Source organism: Orcinus orca, chromosome 3 (assembly GCF_937001465.1).
Source record: "Orcinus orca chromosome 3, mOrcOrc1.1, whole genome shotgun sequence".
Classification (NCBI taxonomy): Eukaryota; Metazoa; Chordata; class Mammalia; order Artiodactyla; family Delphinidae; genus Orcinus; species Orcinus orca.
The window spans coordinates 20,348,077-20,364,039 of NC_064561.1; the positions used below are offsets into that span (position 1 = coordinate 20,348,077).

At 52.3% G+C, this 15,963-nt stretch overlaps 1 protein-coding gene across 1 annotated transcript; it reads left to right on the forward strand.

Moving 5' to 3' along the window:
• Positions 1–6,730: 6,730 nt before the first annotated feature.
• SNCB (synuclein beta) lies at positions 6,731–15,902 on the forward strand. The gene is made up of 6 exons (XM_004284827.3): positions 6,731–7,023; positions 7,645–7,774; positions 10,604–10,645; positions 10,856–10,974; positions 14,826–14,915; positions 15,265–15,902. The coding sequence occupies exons 2-6, from the start codon at positions 7,654–7,656 to the stop codon at positions 15,295–15,297; spliced, it is 405 nt and encodes a 134-aa protein (XP_004284875.1). The 5' UTR covers positions 6,731–7,023; positions 7,645–7,653; the 3' UTR covers positions 15,298–15,902.
• The last annotated feature ends 61 nt before the right edge of the window (positions 15,903–15,963 follow it).

The window sequence follows — 15,963 nt, forward strand, 5'->3', positions numbered from 1 at the left end:
CCATCCTTCCACCTGCTCAGCCAAAAATTCTGGACTGGTCCTGACTCCTCTCTTGTAACCCATCTTCAGCTCTACCTTCAAAATATCCAGGATCCAGCTGCTTCTCTCCATCTCCATTGCCACCACCCTAGCCCAAGTGGACTGTCACCTTCCCTGTACTATGGTGATGGCATCCAAACTGGTCCCAGCTTCCACCCTGGCCCAAGAACAATCTACTCCCTACACAGCAATCTTTAAAAAGGAAAGTTAGATCACATCACTCCTGAACTCACACTACAAGGGTCTGTAAGGTCCCACCAGTTCTCAGCCTTCCCTCCCCGCTACTCTCCACCCCTCACTCGCTCCACCACACTGGCCACCTTGCAGGTCTTCAAATGTGCCAGGCCCACGCCTGCCTTAGGACTTTACTCTGGCCGCTCCCTCAATTCCTACCTCAAGCCAGGCCTTCCCAGCCCACTGCATTTAACTGGTCAAACCCTCAGCCTCACCCCAGCACCCCCATGCTCTTTCTCTTCTTCGCTTTCCCTCCAAGCACTTATCACCTCCTGACACACCCTATATTTTACTTATTTATTTTACTCATCATCTGCTTTCTGGTACTAGAATATAAGGTCCCCAGGGCCTCTTTTACTCACGACTCTGTTCTCCAGTTCCTGGAGCAGGGCCTGGCTCAGAGCAAGTACCCAGAAATCAGAGTCACGTGGGAGAATTGACCATTAGATTTAGCGAGGTGAATGTCACTGATTTTGACAAAAGGGACACAATCTAAGGCATTTTATTTGGTCACTAGTTCATTTGTTAATTGTCTGCTGCCTCCTTCTAGAATAGTAAGTTCTAGAAGAGCAAGGACTTCATGCATCTTGTTTTCTCCTGAATCTCCAGTACCTAGAACAGTACCTGGAACAGAGTAGGCACTCAGGAAAAACCGACTGAAAAGAATAGAGGCCAATGACCAGTTACATGACTTTCCCTCTCTGGGTGTCAGTTCTTTAATCAGTAAAGTGGGAATGAAAGTGACTGCTTTAAGGGATTGATTTTAGGGCTTAATGATGTAGTGCCTGGCACACAGGTGTTCACTCAGTATCACCCACCCACCCCCGCTCTGTTCTTAGCACCCCAATCCCACCTGCCTGTCTTCCTCCCCATCCTGAGGCCCGGACAGCAATAATGTTGGTAAATGTTCAATCACACTGTCAGGCACCACACTCAGAGTTATAAAGACACTTCTGGATTTTTGCAGAACCCAGGCAAAGCTAGGATCCCTAGGATTCTCTTAAGAGAGCACCTGCTGCTCCAGCTGGGATTTTCTCCCAAACCCTTCTTCACACTCTCCCAGCCTTTCCTCTCCAGAAGCTTCAATAGCTGTGCTCCTTGGTACACTCTGAAGAAGGGGAGAGAAAAGAGAGGAGTGGAGCGGCCCATTTTCCAGTGGGGAGAGAGAACAGAAACAAAGAGAGGGCCCTGAGAACTCACAGGTTTAGGGCCTGGCCAGAAAGAGACGCAGGGGCCTGTGCTCTGCCATCCTATGCCCTAAAGGGGGGCTGGCCATGTGACATGGGGTAAAGAATCCATTGTGCTAGAAAGTAGTGGCCCAGTAACCATGCCACCTTCTTCTGGAGACAGCACATATGCAGAGAGAGAAACAAAGATGTAGCAAATGTAGGTGAGGATATTTGGGTATTCATTGTGCTAATATTGCAACTTTTCTGAAGGTTTTGTTCATTGTATTATGTTTGCAACTTTTCTCTATGTTTGAAGTTTTTAAAAATAATAAGTTGGGGGCAAAACTTTGAGAGGGGGGACAGAGCTGCTTGTGGCTCACCAGTAACCATTCTCCCATTCTCATACTTTGATTCTAGGAAGTCATAAGCCCAGCAAGATGACCAGAGTTTTCCAGCCTCCCTGCAGCTAGGTGTAGCCAATGAGAAGTAGACAGAAATTGTTGGCTTCTGGGAAAACTCCTTAAGAAAGAGACAGAAAACTGGCAGGTACTCTTTTTAGCCTACTTCCCTTCCTCCTGCTTTCTACATAGACATGATGGCTGGAACTGAAGCAGCCACCCTGGGCGTTGAAGGGGCCTTGAAGGTGGAATCCAGGTACTAAGAATGGTAGACCAGGAAGGTAGGATTCTGGGTCCCTGCGGACTGTGAAGTCATCACACCAACTATGGACTGCCTACTGCAGTAGCATGACTTCTTTAAGTGAAAGAATAAACACCTGCTTTGCCTAAGCTTCTGATTAGCAGCCAAATGAACTTCCTACCTGATTCAGATTTCAACCTGTTTTCTGTTCCCTCTACACTCTGGACTTTTCCACCTGCTGGATCATCTGCTGGGAAAGCTCACCACCACTTGTAAGGTCTTTCTCATCTTTCAAAACCCAGCTTGAATGTCACTTTCTTCTGGAGGCTTTCCCTAGGTACCTCTTCCCTCGTGGACTCCCAGCACCTCCTATTGCTTCTGTTAAACTCCCCCACAGACTGCTTGCTGACCATTCGAGGATTCTTTACTACTCATTGCTTTGGCTTCCCTGTAACATTTTGTCCTCTAATCCCTTGGTTTCCCTGTCACCGCTCTCTCCAGTTTCTCCTCCTCTCTGTGCTGCTCCTTCTCAGGCTTTCCCTGCGCTCTGGAACTCAGGAAGTTTGCAGTAAATCAGGATTCCATTCTGGCCCCTCCATTCTTTTCACTCTACCTGTTCCCCTGGGCAATTGCATCCTCCAGCCACCACCTCTATGCAGATGACTACAAATCCAATGGTGTACTGGGCTGGCTTGGACCAGCTCCTGAGAACAAAGTTTCAGGAATTTTGTGAGCCAGGTGTTAAGGCCATTATTAAAAATTAAGTTATATAAATTTATGATTATATAAATATGTTCAAAACAAAGATAATAAACACTCAAAACATAACTTCCTAGTTATTTTACTATTATCTATGCTTTTAAGATTATTTTTTATCTATTTTATCTGAATGGTGGAAATGCTCAGAGACATCACAGTGACAGCTTGAAATCAACCACAGCAGGAGAATTTACACCACGGGTATGGGCAAACTCTACAAATCAAGGTGCTTCCCTGCTTGGAAAGCCATGTATTAAAGATTTCCCACTATACCATGGCCCAAATCGATACCTGAAGCCAGCCTGGAGTGACTTCCTGAGCTCCGGGCTCAGATGTCCAACTCTCACCTGGACTCCTTGTCCTGCACATTCGGTGTGCCCCAGACAAACTCACCATCACCCCCCAAAGCTGCCCCACCCCCTCAATGCCTATTTCATTTTGTAGCAGCATCACTCACCCCATTGTCCAAGCCAGAAACCTGGCAATCTTCCTGAACTCATCTCACTCCCTCCTCCCCAACATCTAATAAGTTATGTCCTCAGTGATGCTCATGTCTCCCCTCCAGTCCTGTTCCAGCCTCACCGAGGCTTCCCTGGTTCAGGCTTCATCATTCCTCCAATGGATTCTGACCCAGCCTCCTCACTGCTCTTGCTGATTCTAGCAGTGTCCCCCTCCAACCCACCTCCATTTGGGCCCCATAAAATGCAAGTCTCATTTAGGTCTCTTTTGTACTTAAAATCCTTCAGTGACTTCCCAATTCCTAAAATAGGGAGTACAGACACCCTTCGTATGGTCTTCTTTCTCTCTTCCTCCTCTCTCCTCCCTACTGCTTGGTCCTTCCTCATCTGACATTCAGGGGATCTTAGTCAAGAGTCATAAACATCACTTCTGGCTTATTTAAACAGATAAGGAGTTTATTATCCATTAGTGGGAAGCTCAGAAACTCTCCTGGAAAGCCAGAGTCCCCTTGGAGACCATGCAGCCTGGAATGATGGCCAAATCACATTGTCAAGCAGTCCCAGGAAGACTCCCCAGATGCTACAGCTGAGTACAGACAGTACAGCTTGCCCTATTGGTGACTGATGCTTCCAAAAGCAGTGCTGCCCCTGGTCCCTGGCAGGAACTGCCACCACCATCACCACCACCTGTCTTCACCAGAGCAGACTCTCCTCCTTCCCTGCTTCTTCCTGGCACTAGGTTCAGGTTCCAAGTCTGGGGCTGAGGTCACATGTCCTGGCAGCAAGGAAAGCTGGGAAAGCATCGTCAGCTCCTGGAGTGGGGAGATGGGCTCTGCCTCATAAGGTGCGGGATCCCCCAGACATAGGAAGGAGACAGTTTCAATGATGAGAGGCCATGCTGTTCCCCATGCCAGCTTTTAAAATTACACAAGTAAAATACTATTCAAGGAAAAGTAATCAAACAGCACAAGAAGGAAGGTAATGAAATGTACAAGCTTCTCTCCCTGAGTTCTCTCAATCCCATTTGCCAGGGGCAACTACTGTTAACAGTGTTTTGGAAGTCCTTGCAGGTGTGTTCTTTGTATATCCAGATGTCTATATTTATATATAAGGTGTCTATATATAACTGTGTGAGTGCATGTATTTTCCTTGTATCAAAATTGACTAGCTCCACAAGAAAAGGGAACCCTCCTACACTGTCAGTGGGAATGTAAACTGGTGCAGCCACTATAGAAAACAGTATGGATCTTCCTCAAAAAACTAAAAATAGAGTTGCCATATGATCCAGCAATTCCATTCCTAGGCATATAGTGGGAGAAAACTATAATTCGAAAAGATACATGCACCCCAATGTTCATAGCAGCACTATTTACAATATCCAAGACATGGAAACAACCTAAATGCCCATTGACAGATGAATGGACAAAGAAGATGTAGTACATGTATACAGTGGAATATTACTCAGCCATAAAAAAGAATGAAATAGTGCTGTTTGCAGCAACATGGATGGACCAGGAGATTATCATACGAAGTAAAGTCAGAAAGAGAAAGACAAATACCATATGATATCACTCACGTGTGGAATCTAAAATATAACACAAATGAACTTATCTATGAAAAAGAAACAGACTCACAGACATAGAGAACAGACTTGTGGTTGCCAAGGGGGCAGGGGGTGAGGGAGGGATGGATTGGGAGTTTGGGGTTAGCAGATGCAAACTATTATATATAGAATGGATAAACAACAAGGTCCTACTGTATAGCACAGGGAACTATATTCAATATCCTGTGATAAACCATAATGAAAAAGAATATGAAGAAGAATGTGTGTATATATATATATATATATATATGTATGTATGTATAACTGAATCACTTTGCTGTGCAATGGAAATTAACACATTGTAAATCAACTATACTTCAATAAAATATTTTTTTTTAATTGCCTAGCTCCACACATTACAGTTTGGCACCTTACTTCTCTCACCTCACACCATGTCTTGTCACACTCCTATATCAGTACACATGGGTCTAGCCCATCCTTTCTAATGGCAGTACAGAGTCACACTGAGTGGATGAATCACAATTAACTAGCCAGTCCTCTACAGAGGGACATTTAGATTATTTTCAGTTTTTTGCTACAATTAACCAGGCTGCAGTGAACATCCTTGCACAAATGTCTTTGTGTGCTTGTATGAGTAGAGATCCAAGGGATGAATTCCTGGAAGAGGAACTGTTGGCTCCAAAGGAGCATGCATTTATGCTTTGGTAAATGTTTCCAAATCACCTTCCAAAAAGCATGTGACAATTTGCAGCTCTACCGGCAATCTGGGAACATTTTTTTTCCAGGCCCTGCGTAGTCTGGTTCCTGATTGCCCTCTCACACACCCTGCATTTCCAACCACAGTGCCTTTGCCCATGCTATGTCCACAGCCTAATATTCCCTTCCTCCCTTGTCTGCCAGATGAAATCACACAAGGCCCAGCTCTGATGTCACCTCCTCTGTACAGCCTTCCCTGACTCCCTTGAGCTGTCAGAGTCCCCTTCCTCTGGGATACCACAGCTTTTTGGGCATAATTCTGTCATATACCAACTAAGGACCTATGTGTGCCTGGCACTCTATGGCCATTTTGACAATCCAGACCATAACCACACTAAAAAGGATCATGTCCACCTCCTTCTCCCTCCCTCCTGGTTCTTCAGTCTTTTATCTGTTCCCAAGCACAGTCCTGCCTCAGGGCCTTTGCACTTGCATTTCCCTCTCTATGGATCTTGCTCTTAAGCATCCTGGTCTTGGCACCTCTCTGGGGTCTCTGCTCCCATTCACCTTCTCACAAAGGCCTCCCCTGACCAGTTGGTCTCAAGTGCCCCTCCTCTAGTAACTCTGGTTCATCTCCATTTCATCATCTTCATGACACTTCTCAGAAGCTGAAATAACCTTGTTTGGTTTAAGTGTTGACGTTTATTTTCTGTCCTGTGACCCATCTCTGCACACACAGAAACTCACCACTGTAAACTTCGAAGAGCAAGGGACCTTGTTTTCCTTTTCTGCTGTCTCCAGCCTCAAACCTGCCTGGCACCTAAGCGCTCAATAATCGTTCATTGAATGAACCATCCGTATTTTACAGAAGAGGAAATTGACATTCAGAAAGGAGAGCTGAGTAGCCCAAGGTCCCACAGTTAACAAAACCACAGCTGAGATCCAAACAGGTCTGAACTCTAAAACCAACTGCACGTCCCTACTCAGCACGCCGCATTTTCTCCCTCACCAGACTAGACTCTTGGGAGCAGGACTTGAGTCTGACGACGCTCCGGGTTCCCCAGCGGCGTGTCCCGGGCCCGCCCCGTGAGGCTAGCGGGCTCCGCGGAGATGTCACCCTCCCCGCCCCCTGTCAGTCAGGCCGAGGGGTGGCGCGGCCGCCAGTGGGGGCGCTGAGCTCAGAGCTGCCGCAGCGCCCCAGCCAGAGCAGAAACGCGCGAGCGAGCAGGGCGCTAGGAGCGAGCGGTGGCTGGCGACGCACCCAAGGCCAGGGCACTACTGCGCCCCGGCTCAGGGCTCACGCCCCGCCTGCTGCAGACCAAACTGAGCGCCTGGCCACGGCCCGATCCCCCATCGGCCCCGAGCCCACCCCAGCCCATCCTAGCCGAGCCCCTGCATCCGCCTGCAGCTGCTGCAGCCGCAGCCGCAACCGCAGCTCCATCCCCAGACCGGAACCCGCATCCAGGTGAGGCGGCCGCGCTCCGGGCACCCGGGCTGAGGAAAGGGCTGGGAATGGAGAGGGAACTGGATGGGATGGGGAAGGGTCTGGAGAATGGAAAGAGGACGCCGGTGGGTGCGTGTCAGTGTGCGCCCCGGGATATGTGTCTCTGTTGCTCGGTGTCTGCAACTGCCTGGGTGGCCGTGTGGACGTGCGTCCGCGGCCGTGTGCCCCCTGTGTGTCAGAGTGTCCGTGCGCTTTTGAACGCCTGCATGTCCTGTGTGTGCACGTGAGCGTGTCCATGGAGTATGTTTGTGTGCATGGCCGTGTGACTCTGTCGTGTGTGTACAGACAGACCCCGGGGCTTCGCGCCTTGCCCAGCACTCCGGTTCCGCGGGGCTGCAGGTTGCAGGGCCCCGGATAACCGAGGCGGTGGCCTCTCCTGCGTCCCCGGTTTCAAGGACGCTAGGACTCGCTGCGGCCCTGTGGCCTAGCGCTGGGGAGGGGGTAAGGCGGGAGGGGGTTCCGGACCCGGAAGGGCGCCTTCGGTCTCAGGAGGGAGGGGAGGGGACACCAGCGTCCCTCCGGAAGGGCTGGGATGAGAATGCGGGGCCAGCACATCCGTGCCCGTGTGTTCGCCCTCCTCAGGCCGCCAGGATGGACGTGTTCATGAAGGGCCTGTCCATGGCCAAGGAGGGCGTCGTGGCCGCCGCGGAGAAAACCAAGCAGGGGGTCACCGAGGCCGCGGAGAAGACCAAGGAGGGTGTCCTCTACGTTGGTGGGCGAGGGGCGGGGCTTCCGGGGTGCAGGGGTTTGGTGTCCTTTGGTGCAGGGAGTGGAGCCGAGGTCCTTAGAAGGAGGGAGTGGGGGGTCTGGGCAGGAGAATATGAGTCAGCAGATGGGGCCGGGTCAGCAGGGGTCACTGAAGGCATAGCCAGTGATGGAACCTGGGCCAGTGATGAGACTGACCGGAGGGGGAATGGGGGAAAGATTGGTGAGGGTGGGGTTCAGCTGAAAGTCCAGGGACCAATGCGGGGATCAAAGGAGACAGCCTTCTTTTCCTTATTCTTCCCATTATTAATAGTTACCTGGTGCTGAGCCCTTACTCTCTGCTAAGTACCCTGTGAAATACATCCATAACATCTATTACCTCATTTAATGCTCCCTGCCCATCCACAGACCAGGGAAACTGGGGCTTCCCAGAGGTTTAACTATCTTGGTCAAGGTCACAGCTGATAAAATGCGAAGCTGGAGTTTGAGCCAAGCTTTATGGACTCCAAAATGCCCCCTCCCCTTGCTGTGCTCCCCCCAGTATTGTTGGGGCTCCCTCCCAGCCCTCCTCTCCAGCTACTTCCACCTCTGAATCGCTCTCTGGGTCTCCCTCCTCCCAGCAGTTCCACCACTGGCATCTCTCCTCTGGGTGCACCCTCCTTGCAGCTGACAGCTGTCATCAGGAGAAAGGCCAAGTGGTTAAAATGTCTCACCCTAAGTGGGAAAAAAGAGGGAGCCTGCAGGATCATTTGCATAAAGGGAGGCAAGAAACTGATTGAATTCTGTCTGCTGATTCAGGGCGTAACTTGTGCGGTCCGTAGAATTATCTCCTATTCAGGCTGTAGAGGGCTGGTTAACTTGCCCAGGGTTTTGGCAGACTTGGAGTTGTGATAATTCGAAAAATACTTATTGACCACCTACTATGTGCTGGTAGGTGCCGGCTCTCCTGATAGTGATGCCAAGTATTCCAGTAGTGGGATTTGACATCCAGTGGCTGGGGTGGGGGCCACTTTGGTAGGGTAAACAAAGAGGGTAACATCTGAGCTGAGCCCGAAGAATAAGGAGGTTGGGAAGGGGGTGCAGAAAAGCAGGTGCAAAGGCCCTGGAATGGGCTGAAGGATACTGGATTCGAGAGCAGAGGGCAGAAAGAAGTGGTAGGAAATGAGATCAGAAAGGTGGGCAAGAGCCAGTTCATGAGTGACCCCTGCAGGACCGGGCAAAGCATTATTATAATTGCCATGATAGACTGTAAGCCAGGGACCGACAGGATCTGACTTCAGTATGGAAAGTCCCTCAGTCCTCTGGGGACAGAACAAATTGCAGGGAGCCCCGCTGGGTGGTAACATAGTTGCCAGATGAGGGTGGTTGGAGCTAGGGCAGAGGTGATGGAGACTGGGAGAAGGCTTGAGCCCACACCTGCTGGACCCCAGCTCTGGCCTCCCTCTTCCCTCCTCCCTTCCCCCTCAGCTCTTTCACTCCTGTGGACCCCTGGCACCCCTGACACTGTGTCCTTGCTAACAGACTCGGCCCCTCCCTTTCCCCTTAGATGGGCACCTCCTACTCCTCCCCCTGACCAGGAACTCCTGATGACCCCCAGTTCTTACTCATCAAAGCCTCAGCTCCCTGTAGCCTAGCATTCAACGTGCTTTGTGGCCCTGCCTCAGTTTCCATTGCTTCGAGCACACAGACCCCGTCGATGTGCTCCGCTCAGGCCCTGAAAACACACCTCTCTATGCCTTGCCCACATGGTTCCCCGTGCCTGGAACACCCTCCTCAGCCTCCTTTCTGCATATCCACCTGCTCCCCATTTGTCAAGACCCAGGCAGTGCCCCCTCCCCCATCACGCACCCCCTGGAGGCTGGAAGTCCTCTCCCCACTGCTTGAGGTCCAGGGCACCAACTCTGCTCTTCTCTTTCCTCCATCTGACAGTGAGCCATTGGCCTGGAGCCTGAATCAGAGCAGGTGCCAACAAGCATTTGTGGGAGGAATAAATGGATGTGCATGCACAACCCCTGACCTCTGCCAGTCTCTGGGTCTAACTGGACTTAGCCCTGAGAATCCTGTCTTCTTGTACCCTCCTCCTGCCAGCCTCAGCTGGCCCAGACACCCGTTTCTGGCTCCGTCAGTTGTTGTCTGGGTTGCCAAATCCTCAGGATGGGAGACAGCCCACTCCCCTGAGGGCATCCACCCCCCACCACCTCAGGTTAGGATGTCTTGCCTTTCCCAGTCGCTACCCTCCTGGAAAGACCCAGCCAATGCCATGGGTGTCAGTCACCATCTTCATGTCACCCTTATACACCCATTCTGCATCTAAGGCTCTCCCAACTTTGGCCAGAAGGAGGGATTTGCACTCTAGTTAGAAGAGGGTCTTTAGAAGAAATGGAGCGAGGAATGTTGGGATGTGAGTGTCCTCGGGTAGGATGTGGGCAGTTATGCATCAGGGGCACCAGGGGCACCTTTCCAAATACAGAGCCTTTTTTCCCCGCCCCCAGTTCCACCCCACTTCTACCCCCATCTGCTCCCATCCTGGGCAGAGGATTAAATGAACCGGCGCAGGTAGAGTGCTTTCCCAGTGCTGGCGCTCAGGCAACATCCACCAGAGGTGTGGGTATCATATCAGGTGGGGGTGGTAGGGGACAGAGAGTGGGGAGAACTGGAAGTCCTGAGGATATACGCATGGGGGGCACTTGTGGGATTTGGGAGCCCAAGGAGGCAGTGAACGGCCAGGATGCCCACTGCTGACTGGGTCCCTCTGCCCACTCTGTAACTGCTGTGCTTGCTGGAGTCTGTTCCCTTGGCTCAGAGCCCTTATGTGTGCTCATTTTTGTCCCCATAGGAAGCAAGACCCGAGAGGGGGTTGTACAAGGAGTGGCCTCAGGTACCGGCCCAGCCCTGCTCAGCCCTGTGTCCTCACCCTGGCCTGGGATCTGGCTGGCCCCCAGAGACTGCGGGGAAGGGGTGGTGGAAGAGGGCACCCCTAAGGCTTCCTGGGGGTGTGCTCCATGGGAAGGCAGGCCCCGGGACACTACGGAGGAGGGTGGCATCTATGCCTGCTTCACCCTGGCCCCCAACCCCCTCCCTGACGCAGTGGCTGAGAAAACCAAGGAGCAGGCATCTCATCTGGGAGGAGCTGTGTTCTCTGGGGCTGGGAATATCGCAGCAGCCACAGGCCTGGTGAAGAAGGAGGAATTTCCCACCGATCTGAAGGTGAGCTATCCTTCCAACACACATACAACACACACACACACACACACACGTGCCAGGCACACCCATAAACCTGCCACCAGGCTCCCTGCTCCCCCAGCCAGCCTGGGGCACAAGCCACCTTGCCTCACGTTCTGCAGGGCCCTGCTAGACGCAGCTCAGAATGAGTCTGCATGAAGCTGTGTACGGGCATGGCACTCCCCGTGACTGTGACCCAGATCTGGCTGGATACATGTATCCTGATTGTGAGAGTCATCTGGACTACTTTTGGCCTCATCCACATATGTCACTGATTGTTCACTCATGTCTTTTCAGTCAACAAGTATTCATGCTAGAGAGGGATTGTTCTAGGGGTTACGACAGAATAGGTTCCTACATTCATGGAGCTGACACTCTAGTGGGAGAAGATACAGTAAAAAGCTAACCAGTAAGCAAGATGGTTTCAGACAGGGGTATGTGCTATGAGGAAAAGACAAGGGTGAGGAGATAGACAGTCAAGGGGTGAGGGGGCTACTTTAAGTTGGGAAGGCTTCTCTGAGGAGGTGACCTTAGAGCTGACACCCAAGGGATGAGGCAAGCCATGTGGAAAGTATATTTCAGGCAGTAGGAAGAACACGTGCAAAGGCCCTGAGGCAGGCATGAGCAGAAGTGGGCCATGGGGAGGGGTGAACTGTGTGTCACACATTTGTGCAGACATGTTACCCCAGGCAAGTGGTGGCGGCTACCCACGTGTGCAGGAAGTCAGATACCTCATTAGGACACGCTGTAGGGTGAGAGCTGTGAGCTCTGGAGCCCCACAGAGCTGGATCTGGATCCTAACTCCACTACTTCCTGTGTGACCCTGAGCAGGTCCCATCATGTCTCTAAGCCTGATTCTTTGCCTCTAAGATGGGAGATGAGCACAAGAGGACTTTTAGGTAGATTAGAGATAATGTAGCTCAGAGGTTCTCAAAAACTTAAGTGTGTATTAGATCACCAGGAGGCCAGGTTAAAATACAGACTGTTGGTCCCATCCCTAGAATTTCTGATTCAGCAGGTCTGTGGGGCTCGAGAATTTGCATGTTTAACAAGTACCTGGGTGATATTGATGCTGCAGGTCCAGGGATCACACTTTGAGAACTACTGATGTAAAAACGCTGGATGGCATAGTGAGTGCTCAGTAAGAGATAATGGCCCCACGATCACATGGTCAGCCTGTGTGCACCCCCAAGGTCTTGTGTCACCATAGGTGTGCTAGGACAGTGCACTCTGTGGGTCTATATGATGTCTGTAGAGACACGCCTCCCATGGGGTGCTCTGTGTTGTCCACGTGTAAGTGCAGACTCCACCTCTGTGGGGGTGGGGCTTTCTTCAGCGTGATCAGGAGATCAGTGTGCATTCAGCATGAGGGTATCCATGCTGAGGAGATCCCACAGCACCCTCCACTCCAGACATTTTGCACAGTTGGTTCCTTCCCCTGTCTGAAAGCTGGGACTTGACTCAAGTTCTGGTTCAAGTCCTGTCTCTGCATTTTATCAGCTGTGTGACTTCCCATTTCTTATCCTTATGTTTCCAGTGATTGCTCCCATTCACTGATCTCTTGTGTGGGTAGGCACTGTTCTAGATATTGTACGTGGAGTCACTCATTGAATCTTCACAACATCCCTGTAAAGAAGGCATCACAATTAGCCCATTTTACAGATGAAGGAACTGAGGCTCAGAGAGGTAAAATGACTTGCCCAAGATCACAAATCCTGACTGCCCCCCTGAGAAGGTGGTTGGGAGGATAAGCTCAGGTTCATGTCACTGTAGTCCCTTGGTGCCAACATGGGGCCAGGCCCAGCGCTGAGAGCTGGGATGCAGAGAAGGCAGGTCTGGGCCTGAGCTCTCAGCTCAAGGCTTGGTGGGGGCCTTGCACAGAACCATTTCTCTCAGGCTGCCTTCCTCTTACCAGCACTTGTTGACACTTCAAGCCTCCTCTCTCAAGGGAGCTCAAGATCATAGACTTACAATCCAAAGCCAGGCCTTTGGGGCCACTGGCCCATGGAGAGCCCATGCAAGCTGGGGGCGCAAGTTTCTGTCTCTACCTCCCAGTCTGCTCACATACGTTATCATAGAAGCCTCCCCATATGCACACAAAGCAGAGACACCATCCCATTTCCCACCCGAGGCAGCTGAGATCAGAGGTAAAACGACTTACCTTATGCCAAAGAGGTAGTGAATGGCCAGGCTAGGATGGTTTTTAAGTGAACTTTTTATTGAAGTACAGCATTCATGCAGAAAGCACTCAGCTCCATGAAATTTTCACAAATTCAACTCTCCCCAAGTAACCAGCACCCAGATCAAGACACAGAACATCAGCCCCTTGGAAGCCTCCCTTACACCTCCTCCCAGTCCCTACTCCCGGGGCCAAGACTAGGGTGAGAGATGTGAGGTATCTGGGGCACAAAATTTAAGGGAGGATGCTTATTCCGGGATCTCCTTTGCACCCCAGGCACCTGACTCTCCTCACCTTTGTCCTGGCCCTGTCTCCCCCCACACAGCTAATTGCTTCCTGACTTCTATCACCACAAATAAGTTGGGTGTTTTTCAGCTTCACAGAAATGTTATCCTAGAGCACATGCTCTTCTGTACCTGGCTTCTTTCATTCATCAGTAAGTGTGAGAGTCAACTATGCTGTGGTGTGCACTGTGGTTCCCCATCCTTGAGGTGAAGTAACCACTGTGTGATAGGATGACAGAGCACACATCCATTCTACCGTTGTTGGACATTTGTTTCCCAATAATGTGCAGAGCTAGGATTCTTAATAGTCTGTTTCTTTCCTGGGTTCTGGTCATAGCTGGGTGACTTTGGGCAAACTAACACTTCCCCCCTCCTGGGCCTTGATGGACCCACCTGTAACTGGGGAGTGAGCCAGGCCAGGAGTGTAAACTCATGTGCCCACAGGGCCCATGACAGGTAATGTGAAGGAGCTGAAGCTGCCTGGATGGAGCCGGAGCAACTGGAGTGTAGAGGTGCCAGCCCTCCAGGGTCCCAAGATTCTCACCTCTGTCCAGTAGGGAGGGACAGTGGTTACATGTGGAAGTGGGGGAGGTGGGGTGCCCCTTGCCTACAGGTTCCCCCACACGTGGCCTTGTGCAGCCGTGCCTGGACCTCAGGTTACTGTGAGTGCCCACGTGTGCAGTCAGCTCAGTCCCATGTTTGTGCACATACATGTGCTCGCCCACAGGGGACTGGCCATGTGTCTGGCAGCCCCCTATTTGCGTGCCTGCTGGTCTGCACCGGTCTGGACAGCAGATGCAGTGGGGAGGGGAGAGTCTTAGCTCACACATCCAAGCAACACCATGAGCTGTCGCTTCCAGCTTATCTTAAAATAGCAACAGCTGAAGAAACCAGGCCACACAGGGCCCTGGGGGAGGGATGGGTGGAAAGTGGCAGGGGAATGGCTCAGAGCCCCTGCTCAGCCCTGTCCCTGAGCCTCCATCTCCCTCCAGGGTTATCTCTGGGGACCTGATACGCACCCCCTCACAGAGCTGACACAAAGAGGGTAGGGATAAATGGGTGACTGAGTGTGCCATCTATCTCCCCATCCCACCCAGTCCATATGATGGGAGCACAGGAGGCTGCCACGTGCTGGGGAGAGGGGTATGGAGAGCCCTCTCCCCCTCGCCACCCCCAGCTTCAAGCCATAATTGGAGGAATTTCACTCCTCCATCCCACTTCCAAGGCACTCCAAATAAACAATTTAATTAAAAATTCTGGTTGCATTGCCAAAAAAACCTAGCCTTCCCCCAACAACCAAAAGCTTCCCAAGGTAGGAATTTGAGGGGCATCACCAGCTGGCCTCATGGGCACTGTCTCTTCTCTGCCTGCAGCCAGAGGAAGTGGCCCAGGAAGCTGCAGAGGAGCCGCTGATTGAGCCCCTGATGGAGCCAGAAGGGGAGAGTTATGAGGAACCGCCCCAGGTGAGGGGTGTCAAGGCTGGGTGGGGCTTTGGGCATCCCCAGCTGGGGTGGGAGGTTCCTGGCAGGATAAGGTTAGGCCTGGGAGCTTCAAACCCCCCTTTTCTAGAACCCAGACACCAGAGGTGGCAACAGGGAGGGAGGACAGATGGGGCCTAGCACTGGGCGCCAGGCACCCCTGCCCAGAACATCCCAGATGTCCCCAACTTCCAGGTTTCTCTTCTGCCCAGGGAGAGGGACATGCACTATTCCTCCTTGAGGGGTAGGGGTCTCTGGGCCGGGCCTGGCCACTTGGTCTCCAACCCCTTCCTCTTTTGCTCTTCTCCACTCCACCCCCATCCCTCTGATGCAGGAGGAGTATCGGGAGTATGAGCCAGAGGCGTAAGGGCCCAGGACGGCCCCCCATCAGCAGCACAATCCCTTCCCTGTCCTGTGCCCCGCCTCCCAGAGCCAGGGTTGTCCTTCTACCCCTTCCCCTTAAAACACGAGATCTTCCTTCGCTCCGAGGCGCCCCCTCGGAGCCTGTGTCAGAGTCTGTCTGTCTCACCTGCCCGCGACCAACCCTGGGGCGTGGACAGGGCCGGGGCTGCGGCCACGGATGGTAGCCTCGCCCCACCTATGTTGCCCCCTCCCCACCCCATCCCATCCCATCCAGTGTCTGCGCGGATGTAGCATGTTCGATGTGTTTTTAAACGAGTCGGAAAGCAGCGGCTCCCCGCCACCCCCGACAGAGGCTTTCTGAGGGGCCCCGGGCAGCCCCAGAACCCCCCCACACCCGCATTCCCACATCGACCCCAAGAACCTTTTTTTTTTAACCAAAACCAGGAGCCAGGCTGTGCCATGCCCCTCCCCCAGCCGGCCCGGTCCGAGCGCGGGCGTCGTGTGTCGTGATTGTGGCATGGAGAGTCCCCCACCCCCGTGTGAGCGTGTCCCGGGCGGGCGGGCCCGGCCGCCCCCCGGGTGTCCATGAATAAAGCCAATCTGTCTGTAGCAGGCGCCGCACGGGCAGGGCTGGGCTGGGCTGGGCGCCGGATGGGGACGACCGACAGGC

Bases quoted from the DNA above. Each gene is read 5' to 3' on its own strand.
- SNCB (XM_004284827.3), top strand. From the start codon at position 7,654: ATGGACGTGTTCATGAAGGGCCTGTCCATGGCCAAGGAGGGCGTCGTG. The intron at 7,775-10,603 runs GTGGGCGAGGGG...TTGTCCCCATAG, and splicing joins GGAGGGTGTCCTCTACGTTG to GAAGCAAGACCCGAGAGGGG. The intron at 10,646-10,855 runs GTACCGGCCCAG...TCCCTGACGCAG, and splicing joins TGTACAAGGAGTGGCCTCAG to TGGCTGAGAAAACCAAGGAG.